The 13,979-nt window shown below is 46.1% G+C and overlaps 1 protein-coding gene across 1 annotated transcript; it reads left to right on the plus strand.

The window, feature by feature from the left end:
• The first annotated feature begins 872 nt into the window (after positions 1 to 872).
• VPREB1 (V-set pre-B cell surrogate light chain 1) lies at positions 873 to 1,598 on the plus strand. The gene is made up of 2 exons (XM_047090344.1): positions 873 to 978; positions 1,063 to 1,598. Exons 1-2 carry the CDS (start codon positions 933 to 935, stop codon positions 1,476 to 1,478), a joined length of 462 nt encoding a protein of 153 aa, XP_046946300.1. The 5' UTR covers positions 873 to 932; the 3' UTR covers positions 1,479 to 1,598.
• The last annotated feature ends 12,381 nt before the right edge of the window (positions 1,599 to 13,979 follow it).

Below are 13,979 nucleotides of genomic sequence, written 5' to 3' on the forward strand. Positions count from 1 at the left end.
TCTGGAGAACCCTGATTAACTGAGGTACATGAGTCTTCATCTGAGCATCCCAACAGCCTCCAGCTACACAACCCGCACAGCTTTGTGGGTAGTGCTAAGCAGAGAGCAGGCCTCAGGCCTTGGGAAATGCTTGGTGACGGGGTCAAACTCAGGTGGAACAGGGATGGGACCAATGGATCATCTAGGTGCAGGGTCTGGCCAAGGAGTGGGCTGAGGTCCAGGGGATTCTGCCTTACCCACTCCCTGGGGAGACTTGTGAGGAGCAGAGTGTCAGGAGAGCTGGGGCCGGGCCTCTGCAGGATGCTGATGGGGGAAAAGGCTGCTCTACCTCTGCCCCCACCTGCCTTGAGCCCCAGGTGGGGTCCCCCAAGGCCCTCCTGGTGCTTCCTTCTCAGAAGCTGTGGGTCCCTGCTGCTACATTCTAGGAGGGAAAGGGGGCTGGGTTTGGTGGGAGGGAATGGCAGGAGTGTGGAAGGGGACAGAGTATCCCACTCACCCCAGAACCCCAGAATTTCTGCTGTACAAAGCAAGTGTTTTCACCCCCGTGAGGACGTGTCCTCTCTACTGCTTCACCAGGCATGTCAATTTGGACAAGAACCAGATTTCTGTGGGGTTCAGCTTCCTCAGGAGGATGGTGAGGTTACTCTACCTCAGGGATCCAACTTTGCAGGCTGGCCTCCTGGGCAGTGGTCCGTGAGCCTCAGGCAGGTGCTTCCTCCCTGGGCGCTCCCATGGGGCCAAAGAAAGAGCCACAAAGGCTGCCATGTGGCCATTCCCCAACTGACACTGCAAACTCAAGAAAGTTCAGGAAAGTGGTGGCTGAGAACCAGGCGTGCAATGACCCCACCCCTGGGAGGGCGCAGGCGGATGCTGGCCCAGCCCCGAGATGTCCCAGGAGCCCTGGCAGCACAAAGAAGACAGAGTTCAGCACCATGTCGTGGATTCCTGTCCTGCTGGCACTCTTCACCCACTGGGCAGGTGAGAACACCCCAGAGCTAACAACCCCTGGCCCCATCCCCTGCCCTCCTCTGCCTAGATGCTCAGGTGCTTCTCTGTCCCTAGGCTGTGTCTCTCAGCCCATGCTGAACCAGCCGCCATTTGTGTCCTCGCCCCTTGGAACAACAATCCGTCTGGCCTGCACCTTGAGCAGAGACTACGATGTCAGGATTTATAACATCTACTGGTACCAGCAGAGGCCCGGCCACCCTCCAAGATTCTTGCTGAGATATTTCTCCCACTCAGACCACAGCCAGGGCTTCAAGATTCCCCCTCGCTTCTCTGGATCCAAAGATGTGGCCAAGAACACGGGCTATTTGAGCATCTCCGGGCTGCAGCCTGAGGATGAGGCTATGTATTACTGTTCTCTGGGATTCCAGGTCTTGGATAAAGAAAGGGAGATGAGGGGAGAGAGAAGGGAAGAAAAGGAGCCTGCTGTTTTGGGGTCCCCAGCACCCCCAGACACACTTACGTTGAACTAGAGACCAAAGGGCACACTTCCTCAGAAAGAGGCGAGTATGGGCAAGGAGGGTGGGCTATGGGCTTCACAGAGCAAAGGAGAAAGCTGCTCAGCTTCTTCCTGTCCAGAAACTTGCTTAGACCCCCCGAATGTGGGATTTGGGGATTAAAGTTGCTTGTGTCTTGAGAAGTTGTCTTGCTGAGTTTGTATGCCTGGTGTGCCGAATTGTTCTGAGGAGGCCCCAGATGTTCTGGGAAAGGTGAGAATGAGTGGGATGCATTCTAGAACCAGCCTAGGGTGATAGCCCAGGAGACTGGCTAGGCAAAATGCTAGCCCCTGCTCTTGTGGGTTCTGAGGGGCAGGAGCTGCACCCTGGGGGACGCTTCTGTTGAGGACAGTCTGCTCTATTGTGCAGGAGTTACAGGGTCAACAACTTAGAAAATGCCTCTATTGGGCCTCTGGGGAGGACAGTGGGTCCTGAGTGATAGGTCTGGAGCGGGTCCTCCACGTTGGTATTCTGACATTGGGACAGTCACTTCTCTGTTGTGAGGCTGTCTTGTGCACTGTAGGATGTCCAGCAACATCCCTGGCCTCTACCCACCAAATGCCGGCACCTGTGCCCTCCTGCCCCTAATGATGACACCGAGAAATGTCTCCAGGCATTGCCAAATGCCCTCCAGGTGGCAAAATCACCTTGATTAAACACCCTTGATCTCAGTGAGAGAAATGGGCATATTCTTTGGCCCAAGAGAGTGGCAGGGGCTGGCAGATATTTTCTATGAAGGGCCAGATAGTAAATCACTTGGGCTTTCCAAGCCATATGATCTTTGTCCCAACTACTCCGTTCTGTCCTTATAATGTGAGAGCGGCCACAGGCAATACTATGTAAACATATGGGCATGGCTGTGCTCCTACTTAATTTTATTTACAGAAACATAGGGCTGGGCCAGATATGGCACCAGAGCTTGCCAGCCCCTGCTCCGGCAGAACACTACTGCCACTGGGTTTCAATCTAGCCATGCTTGGTGGGATAATCAAGGCAAACCTCACTTCTTCCTGTCTGATAACTCCATGGAAACCTCTGGACCCCTGGAGAAACCTGCAGGTAGGGGGCGTGGCCTCACTGATAGGCTTCTTGGGTGAAGAGGGTATAGGTGCATTCCTGCAGGCCTGACCCATAGCACAGCATCCTGAGCCTCTGGGTGGTGGGTCGGGATGTGCCCTGCAGAGAGAGACCATGTACATAGGTACATAGAGTGGACATGCTTCATACTCAGAGAGGTGGCAGGCAAACCATCTCCCCTGTGATCCCAACCTTGGCTGAGAGCGTCCCTTTATCAAGGGGTCCCCCTGAGAGTGGGCATGTGTCAATACTGGCCCTTCCACATGTGCAAAACAATGGTCTCAGCTCATGCCACGCTCCAGGTACCCTCTGAACTTCTACTTCCTCAAATGCACTGCACTCTTCCTGCATCAGACCTTTGCCCCCAGACAGTGGCCCCCAGGCCCATGTTCCTAAAGGCCAGCCAGGTGGCCACTTAACCTGCTTTCTTCTTTCATCCTTTGTGATTCTGGGATTCCATGCCTTGACAAGAAACCCAGAGAGGAGAGAGTCAGGTTGGGCTCCTCCATTATCCTAACGCTCTGCCCCACCAGATCCATGCAGGGTGAGACCCTGGACTCGGGCCTCAGGCCAGCCAGAGTGTGAATCTTAGCTCTGGTCAGCCCCAGAAGGGCCATTGGAATTCTAGGCCAACATCCCCTTTGTTGTATGTAAAGAAGATCATAATAGCACTGACTCATTTCTATAAAGCACTTAACTGTAATGGCTCCTCCACAAAAGAGTAGTGTTAATATTTCCTCATCAGTGACCAGGCCTGGCCTTCCTCCTTGTCAAGTCTGAGTCCATTCCTTTAGCCTGAGTCATTTCTCACCTCCACCATTGGCTGGCCTCCTGCCTGTCCCCTGCTGCAGCTCCTCCTCATTTTCACTCCCAGGTCTGGCCCTGCCTGCACTCCTCTCCAACCTTTGTCTCTCACCTTTGAAGGCACATATGCAAGCCACATTTGCAATTTTCAATTTTTTGTTGGCTACATTTTTTGAGAAAGGAAATAAGAAACAGGTGAAATGATTTTTGTGAGTTTATTCATTTTGAGAGAGAGAGAGCAAGCGAGCATGTGTGTGCAAGTGGAGGAGGGACAGAGAGAGAGGAAGAAAGACAATCCCAAGCAGGCTCCTCACTGTCAGCAAAGAGCCCAACTCCTTGTCTTGCCCCCACGACCCGTGAGATCATGAACTGAGCTGAAATCAAGAGTTGGACGCTTAACCAACTGAGCCACTGGGTGCCCCACAATGATTTAAAAAAAAATTTTTTTAACGTTTTATTTATTTTTGAGACAGAGAGAGACAGAGCATGAACGGGGAAGGGTCAGAGAGACGGAGACACAGAATCCAAAACAGGCTCCAGGCTCCGAGCTGTCAGCACAGAGCCCGACGCGGGGCTCAAACTCACAGACCACGAGATCATGACCTGAGCCAAAGTTGGCCGCTCAACCAACTGAGCCACCAGGTGCCCCCACAATGATTTTTAATAGTACATTTTATTTAACTCCATCCATCCCAAGTATTATCATTTTGGCATGCAATCTAAAAATTAGCTATGAGACGGTTTAAACTCTTTTGTTGTCATGCAAAATCTTCAAAACCCAGTGTGTAGTTTGCACTCGTGGCTCCTCTCTGTTTGGACCAGCTACTTTCCAAGTGACCAACAGCCGTCTGTGGCTTGGGCAGGACCGTACAGATTGAAAGGATTGAATTCAGACTCCTTCTCATGACAAGCCTTTGGAAGCTGGTCCAGATCTGGTCCCAAGTCCAAGGTCTTATCCACCCGCCCTCAGTGTTTCTGCCACATTAATTCATCTGCAATTGATCCAACACCTCATCCTTGTGGTTGCTTCGGACGCTTTTCCTAAGCCATTCATTTGCAGACAGAACTCCCTTTACAGTGTCCTCCAGCTGACTTCCCCAACTCTGAGCTCCACAGTGATCTCAAATCTCACTCCTTGGCCAAGATTTCCCTGACCTCTTTAGGCAGTTACTAGCTTCCTGTCATGTGCAGCTATTGTGTTTTCCTATGTTTAGCACCTACCAGACAGATCTAAATTTACCCTGCAGGTCTCTCTCCTTCACTAATCTGCACATTCTTGGTGGGCAGGATCTCTTCTACTCATTTGATGTGTCTGGTAAACATGAGGTGATAACAGAGTTGAGCAAATAGGTGAATGAGTAATTGATCACATAACTGAATGAATTCTTGAGTTGCAAAGACCCTGCCATTCATTCATTCTAGGATCCCCTGAGATGGCTGGGGTCATTGGGATTCCCTAAGAAGGGAAATCATGTCACATCAGTGAGTGGCCACATTCTGTCCATCTGTTTGTCTTTCTGTCAGAGTCTTTCACATATGCACACACACACACACACACACACCTCTGATGCCTTACATATGAAGCTGGTGATGGCGTACAGCAACTGGGAATGGTGTGGGAAGGAATAGGTCAAAATCGGCCAATGCAGGGAGAACTTTCTGAATCAGTAACAGAGGAGTGAGATGTTGGAGAGGAGGGGGGGATCTGGTCCCTGATACTGTAAAGAGCTCCCCCACCCCCATCACCCCTAAGCCTCTCTCTACAGGGCTCCCAGGTGTGACACAGAACAAAGGTGTGTGGTGCTCAGAGCTGTGGTCTGTGACAGAAATGCTTGACACAGCTCACAAATTTGAGACAGAAACACAGAACCCGATGGGCTTGGTATGGCACCAGTGGTACTGAAGAGGGAACCCACCATTCTGACCTGAGTTAGACCCTGAGACCCTTGAAATCTGAGGAAGACCCAAGGGTCTTGAGGGCTGGAGCATGCCAAGCAGACAGAGTGAAGATGCAAGGGGTTCCCGGAGCATATAGACAGTGTGGTTGTGACACAGTTTGGCAAGACGAGCTCGGGGAAGTGGTCCCCACAACAGGGGAGGGTGGAATTACCCTCCAGAGGCCCTTTAGGACATGGAAGCCTCTTGTGTTTCATTCTAAATTGTGTATTTGTGATGGGAGCACAATGCCCAAAGCCATTCGTTCATTACTGGGTGCAAGCTGGAGATGTCCTCATTCCTGCCTTCCTCCTTCTTCCTTTGGTAAGGAAACTTCCCCTCATCAGGGATTTAGTCACCTGAGAAACTATGTGTATGGCAAAGGCAGGAAAAATGTTTGATCTTTTTTCCTTTTTTTTTTTTTTTTACCAACTATCAAAGTAACAAGGCTGTGTGCCAGCTTCATCCAACTTTGATTTGTTAGTGTCATGCTAAGTCTATGGATATAAGCATATCTGAGGTGTTTAAATCCATTGCAATTATTGGAAGTTCTGTTTTTGACCAGTAGAAGCCCATTCAAATTGGTCTGTAATCAGGAACAGGTGGATATGTCAAAAACAGCACGTTTAATTTTGTTTTCAGTATTTACACAAATGTGGGTCAATTTTCATTCCAGCTACTTCTCAAAGGGATGATGATTTAGAACACACTGAATGGAGAAATGGGTTTTACACAAGGAAAGAGACCCCCGGAATGGGAAAACCAGTCTTTTGCAATGCTTAATGTGATCATAGTAATGATTAAGGCAAGAACCATAGATTTGTGCCAAAACTCTTGGATTCTTGGTTAGCAGGGTACAGAGCATGTGCTTGGTGCAGTCATGTCATCCCACAAGTCTACTCACAAAAGGAACGTGGACATTTCCATGGGAGAAATTTGGCTGTCACCTTCAATGCAGAGTCACCTCCCATGCAGGGCTCAACCCTAGCTTCTCTCTCTTTTAAAAAATGTTCATTTAGGGGCGCCTGGGTGGCGCAGTCGGTTAAGCGTCCGACTTCAGCCAGGTCACGATCTCGCGGTCCATGAGTTCGAGCCCCGCGTCAGGCTCTGGGCTGATGGCTCAGAGCCTGGAGCCTGTTTCCGATTCTGTGTCTCCCTCTCTCTCTGCCCCTTCCGTGTTCATGCTCTGTCTCTCTCTGTCCCAAAAATAAATAAACGTTGAAAAAAAATTTTTAAAAATGTTCATTTATATTTAAGAGAGAGAGAAGCGGGGGAGGAGCAGAGAGAGGGGGCGGGACAGAGGATCTGAATGAGGCTCTGTGCTGACACAGAAAGCTCGACACAGGACTCGAACCCACAAGCCTCCAGACCATTACCTGAGCCGAAGTCAGACAACCAAATGAATTGCCCAGGCACTCCATCCTGGCTTCTGTCTTAATGGGATGATGCAACACGGGTCCCTTCTGGAGGGAATAATGGGAAGTACTCTATGCCAGTGGAGTTGAAAACATTGTACCTGAAGATAGTCAAGCTTCTAGCTTTTACTCCCAGTTCTCAGGAAATACAGGGGCCCCAGGAAAACAGCCAGACAAACCCAGACTGTGGAACACTGGAAAAGAAAATTGGCTTGGACTCTCAGAAAAGTGACTATCAAGAAAGAAAAGGTGTATATATTGTTAAATGAAGAGTCTGAAGATATCTAACAAGTAACCAGAATGTATGCACTGAGATTAGGTCTTCTTTTCAGGCCAAACCAAAAAACAAACAAACAAAATTTCCAAAACAGTAGCTATAAATAAAAGTCATCTGGTGGACCATTGTGGAGATTTGACTGGGTAGCAGATACTAGCTATTAGGGGATTATAATAATTTTATTAGATGGGATCATGGTATTGTGGTTTATTTTTTTTATTAAAAAAATTTTTTTAACGTTTATCTTTGGGACAGAGAGAGACAGAGCATGAACGGGGGAGGGGCAGAGAGAGAGGGAGACACAGAATCAGAAGCAGGCTCCAGGCTCTGAGCTATCAGCCCAGAGCCCGACGCGGGGCTCGAACTCACGAACCGCGAGATCGTGACCCGAGCCGAAGTCGGACGCTCAACCGACTGAGCCACCCAGGCACCCCGGTATTGTGGTTTTTTAGGAGAAAGTGTCAAAACATCTGCAACTGAATTTTTCCAAACTTTTAATTTTGAAATAATTATACATATACATGAAATGGCAAAATAATGTACAGGGAGGTTCCATGCACCTTTTCCCCAGCTTGTTAACATCTTCCATAATTATAGTACGGCATCAATACCAGGAAGTTGACATTGGTATAATCCAGAGCTTATTTCGGTTTCTCTAATTCTACCTGTGCTCATTTAATGTTATCACATGTATCTTTGCCCAATCACCACCGACCAGATATTTAGCTCTACCGTCACCACAAGGCTCCTCCATGCTACCCCTTTATAGCCACACTCCTCATCCCTTCTATCCCCAGCCCCTGCAAGCACTCATCTATTCTCTATGTCTTTAATTTTGTCCTTTTGAGAATGTCATAGAAACATAATCATATAGTAGGTAGTCTTTTGAGACTGACTTTTTTCATTCAGCAGAATTCCCTTGAAGTTCATCCAATTTGTTGCATGTATCAGTAACTCATTCTTTTTTATGGCTGCATAATATTTCATGGAATGGATTACCACATTTGTATAACCACTCTCTCATTGACAAACATTTGGGTAGCATCACATCCAAAAATATTTCAAAATATCCCATAGTCATAAATAGAAATCCTTAAACTATAAAACTTCTGGGAGAAAATCTTTGTGACCTTGTGTTAGGCAAAGATTTCATAGATGTAACAAACAAAAGTACTATCAATCCATAAAATAACAAGTTGATAACTTTATAAAAATGAAAAATGTCTCTTCTTCAGACACACTGTTAAGAAAATTAAAATACAAGCCACAGGCTGGGAGAAATATTTGCAAAATACATAGCTGATAAAGGGCTTCTATCTAGAATATATAAAGAACTCTCAAAACTCAACAATAAGAAAACAATGTATTCAATTTTAATAAGGGAAAAGTTTTGAACAGATACTTCAGTAAAGAAGTATATAGAAGGCCAGTAAGTACATGAAAAGATGCTCAACACCATCAATCATTAGGAATTAAAACCACAACAAGGTAACACTACACACCTAGTTAGAATAGCTTGTTAAAAGGATGTGGAACAGCTATAACTGTTACTAAAGGCATTGTATTATGATATAGCTATTTTGGAAAGCAGTTTGGCAGTTTTGTATAAAGTTAAATGTACATTTACTTACAATTCAACAATATGCCTAGGTATTTACCCAAGGGAAATGAAAACATATTTTAACACAAATGTTTATAGTGGCTTTACTCATAATCACCAAAAATTGCTAACAGAAATGTTCTTTGATTGGTGAATGGATGACTGGAACATTCATCCGATGGAATAATAACTCAGCCACACAAATGAATGAGTGACTGCTGATATATGCAAGGCATGGAATGTCTCAAGTGTGGTTGACTATGTAAAAGATTCAGTTTCAAAAGGCTGCATACTGTGTGATTCCATTTACATGACATTCTAAAAATGCAAAACTCTAGGGACAAAAAAAGAGACCAGTTTGTTGCTAGGGGTTGGAGGTGGAGGGAGGGAGTGATGACAAAGGGGTATGATGGATTTTTAGGGTAATGGAAATTTCTATATTTTGATTGCAGTGGTGGCTGTGAGACTGGATGCATTTGTTCAGACTCAAAACTATACACTAAAGAGGGTGCATTTTCATACGTAAATTGTGTCTTAATATACCTGAGGTAAAAAAATTTTTTCCATACAGTTAGTGTTATGGTATTCTGGTAATGATACCACATCTGGAACAGTTATGGTTGCCACTTGATTAAGTTTACTGCCATTAAGTTTGTCACCATTCTTAGCCCTGATCGAACTAGAAATATCAAGGACCAGATGAGTGATTTAAAAGGTAATAAGATGAGGATCACCACATCTTGTTTAAAGTTTTGGGGGTAGGAATACTTTCTGCCATTCCACCTAAATGTGCCATATTGGTTTTTTGATCACCTATATTGGCTTTGTGAGGGTGGAGCATGATTTCAGGAGCTTGCATTTGGCCTTTTTTGTCATAATGATTCCTGCTCCACAGGTCATGAATGAATATGAGGATTCTACCAGCTAAGTATGTTCATACCACTTATACATCCAGAAACAGAAAATGATCACCAACCAGTTTTGCAGATAGACCCACTGGACACAGTGTGAAACTGACATGGGGAGGAATCCAGTCATCACCAGTCCTCTGTATTGTAGTTACCTGCAAACTAACAGGATGGCATTTTTGTCATCCTGCCTTCTGTGTCACCTCAGAAGCTGTGTCAACAGCCTTCAAAATATCTGGATATTCCCATGTCCTGGGGCACTTATTTGGGAAAATAATGGGAGGATCCCCTTGGAAAAAGATTTCTGAAATATTGCAAGTTCCTCCCTCAAGTGGACCTGGCTTTCCTACTGATGTGTTCTGGATCTGGAAATAGCTTATGTCTGCAAACTGGGAAGAGTTTGTGACTCTCCATTGGTGTGGCTGAATCATTGGTGTGGCTCACCCATTTGTGGTCATCAGTCAAGCAATATGTGACTGCCTCTACATCCAATACCTAGGTGCACCATGGTCTATTAATCATTTACACTTTTCCCTGTGGGCCAGAGTCAACCTTTCTGCCTGTGTCAGTTTGAATCCTCTGAGAATTAGACACCAAGATGGGATTAGATATACGTGAGGGTTTTCAGGACAAATAGCTGTAAGGATTCATAGGGAAAGGAGCAAGAATCGGTAGGGATAATCTCCAGACCATACTACTCCAGACCAGACCAGGTCTGAGACCTGGGAAAGGAGAAAGGGAAAGAAGGATTGGTGAGGACGAATCTCAGACTGCAGTTCTAGAAAAATCTTATCCAGACTGATGGGGAGTCCCCAATCAAAAGTTGCCCATTAAGGATGTCCATGTGGGCAGGAATGGGCCATCATTTGTAACCCAGCCAGTAAAATGATGGGAACAGCCTGAATGAAGCAGATGAGGGTTGTCATTCTACATGTCTTCTCCCAGCCTTCCTGCCCCACCCCCCTCCAACAGGTGCTCTGAAAGGAAATCTGGGTAGGGCACTTGCATAAGGCCACCACACTGCCTTCATGGTAAGTACTTCCATCTGGTCTCTGTGGTTTGGTGCTGCCACTGAAACATCCTGCTATGCTAATTGAAAAAGACTAGTCCACTTCCATGGCAGTATCCCCACCATGAGCCCCAGCCTGTGGTGGACAGCACCACTGAGCTTCTCCAGAGTGGCAGTGCCTCCTATCAGCTTCACTTCATGAAGGGAATGTCATCTGAGCCCTCTGGAAAATGGTTCACTGCTGTTTCTCTGGTCCTTTATAATAAATCCATTGTAGCATGAACACCTCTCTCTGCTCATTTTGACCGTATTCCTCAAGGTCAAGGAAATTCCAGCATTCCAGCATTTATCTTTTTGACACTAGGGTACCATTTATCCAAGTTTTAAGCACTATCCCATTAGGACCAACTGTAGGTGTCTCAGTCATGGGGGAGACTGCATCAACTCTCATTGGTCATTGGTTGAGAGCTGCTTCTTGCATCCCAGTCCCCCCCACCGGCACACAGGCACAGATGGCGCGCATAGCCAGAGATGCTCAGGTGGTAGCAACTAAAAGTCAAACAGAAATGCAAGTGTTGAGGGAATATGGGCAGGTTCCTGACAGCATCTACTACAATATCCAGAGGTTGAATGAAGGTACTAGCAGTGGAGACCAAGAGGAGTATGTTAATATGGAAGGTGTTGGAGGGAAATGGAGAGTCCTGATGTGTATATATATAGATCAAAGGTCCTGGTTCTAGGTGAGTGTCAGCTGGGGTTGATTAGAGAAGCAGAATCACTGTGAGGGATACAGAACAAGGGATTATCATGAGGATGGACCTCATACTGAGGAGTAGCAATCTTTGAGGGATACTGTCTCTCTTCTAGTGTTGATCCTGTGCTCACTCTAGGTCATCCAGAAAGCAAGGTGTGGACCAGAACATCAGCAACTCTCTCACCTTAACCTTGGTGCTGGTGGTGACCTGCAGAAGAAGCTGGCACAGAAATAATGATTACAGCTTTGCATTCAACTTCCAGATCTTACATAGATGTTCTCTTATACCTCACCCTAGCTAAGCCATGCATAGAAGAGAATTCTGTTAATGTGGTTTAGCTGAGCTCAGTGGAAACAGTACAAAGTCACCACAAAGTGTTTGAGGAGGAGAAAGGTGCTGTAGAGAAATCTGATAATGCATTTATTTTGGCTCATAGTTTGTAAGATCATGGAGAGTAGAGGAAAGTCAAGCAGCAGCTATTGGCTGGGGAGAGGGTGAGGCAGAGGAGCACCCTTCAAAATCAGTAGTGATCTGGAACACTGGGCTGGCTGGGACTTGTTTTCCCCATGACAGGGCCAGGCAGGAAGCAGCTGCTGGGGCAGCACCCAAGTCCAGGTGCAGCGGACTCTGCCACTGAGTCTCCATCAGTGAGCATGGAGCCCAGTCCCCAGGACCTGGAGGCTATTGTGAGTAGCTGGTGTGTGGACACCCTGGGATGAGGCCACAGCGACCCTGCTGGTCACAGGTCAAATTTCAGTCTTTCCCTGAGGGGTTTCTTAGATCCAAGACCCCACACCAGACAGATATTGATTCAAGTCCTGGAGATGCCAATGCTGCTCTGAGAGATGGGATGGCCAACATGGATTTCTAGGCAGCCGAATGTTTCCATCTTTTCTTTCTTCGCTCCTGCATCTTGTTACATAAACCTTCCTAACTCGAGGTTTAATAATACCCTTTTTTATTGTTTATTTGGCTTTGACTTTAGTTATTCAATATATCTGAAATATATTTTTGCATACAGAGGAGATAGTTGCATTTTTTTTAATGTGGCAAGTTTTTGTGAGGCTTGATAACAAAAGACTTAAATATGTGTTTATATTGTGCTTCACCCTCTAAGGCATTAATGAGTCTTTTCTGCTATTATTTGTTCAGAGAACAAGCAATCATATTATTAATGCTGAATCTAATGTGCATCTCCTATTGGCTAAGATAAATAAAACACTTTCAAGTTATTTCTTATATTTTATTTGGTTCATTTTGCTTTTAATACTCAAATTCTATTTCTTTTCAAAATTGAGACTGCTTCAGTTGAGGGCACTACCTACATGAACCAGGTGGTCAAACCCAGGGGAGAATCAAGAAAGGGCAGGCATCAGACAAAGGGGTCTGCACAATCTGAGACACCTCCCCCCACCTGCATGCCTGTGTCAGGCTTGTGTGTGTCCTAGTGGTTTCTGATATAAATATTTTTAAGAGCTTTTCTCACCCTCTATACCTTGGAGAATCTCATTTACTGCATGCAACACAGATGTCTTTTTCAAAGGCTCTCCCTTGGGTATTGTGTTTTTGGCTATTTGCAAGTCAGACCAAGGTTTAGAGGCAACCTCTGCCAAGGGCCTACAGATGGGCAATGAGCTGGGGTCTCATCTTCCCACTGGTGCCAGATATGGCAGGGAAGAGGGGCAGGGCATTGTCTGGAAACAATGCCTGGCATTTTAAGCACTAGGGTATTTTGAATGAATAAGTGACCACCACTTCAAACTGTGTCACTCATCTGAAACCACCAGCTCCACTTCTCCACTGGTTGACCTTCTGACTGGACCACACAGGAGCCCACGGAGCAATCATGGCTCAACCTCCAGGGGCCATCTGGGCCACTCCCCTGCCTCTCTCCCCTTCATGTCTTCCACTTCACTTTCATCCTAACACCTGCTCAGCCTGATGCCCAGAGTCCTACTTTCTTCCTATCTTTTGCAAATACCCCCAGATCCCTCTCCCTCCCCTCTTGGTTAAATTATATTCCCCATGTACCTTAACTCAGCCAAAAACTTTGTTTATGGTGGATTATCATATGTACAGGTGGAAAATTTAAACAGCAAAATTATACTTAAAATTCTTAATGGAAAATTGTACTCAGACAAAATTTTACCCCATTCTTGAACCCTATACTCTTCTTGACTTTTACCTTCTTTTTTTTTTTTTTGAGGGAGAGAGAGAGAGAGTATGAGCAGGGGAAAGCAGCAGAGAGAGAGAGAGAGAGAGAGAGAGAGAATCCCAAGTAGGCTCCGTGTGGGGCTCAATTTCGTGACCATGAGATTCTGACTTGAGCCAAAATCAAGAGTTGGCCATTTACCCAACTGATCCACCCAGGTGTCCATTTTCAGCTTCTATATTAGTCAAGATTCTCCAGAGGGGGAAAAAACCAATAGGAGATATAGATGGATGGATAGATAGATAAATAGATACAGCAATATCTAGAGATTTATTATATGGTATTGGCTCATGTGATTATGGAGGCTGAGAAGTCCTATCATCTGCTACTTGCAAGCTGGAAGCCCAGCAGGCTAGTGGTCTAGTTCAAAGGCCTGAGAACTGAGGGGCCAGTGGTGTAGATTCTAGTCTAAGTTAGATCAATATACCAGCTCAAGCTGACAGGCAGACGGAGAGAGCAGTTCCACCCTTCCTCTCTTTTTGTTC

Source organism: Lynx rufus, unplaced genomic scaffold (genome assembly GCF_022079265.1).
Source record: "Lynx rufus isolate CCGP_SWC_20201006 ecotype Redwood Valley unplaced genomic scaffold, mLynRuf1.p SCAF_29, whole genome shotgun sequence".
NCBI lineage: Eukaryota > Metazoa > Chordata > Mammalia > Carnivora > Felidae > Lynx > Lynx rufus.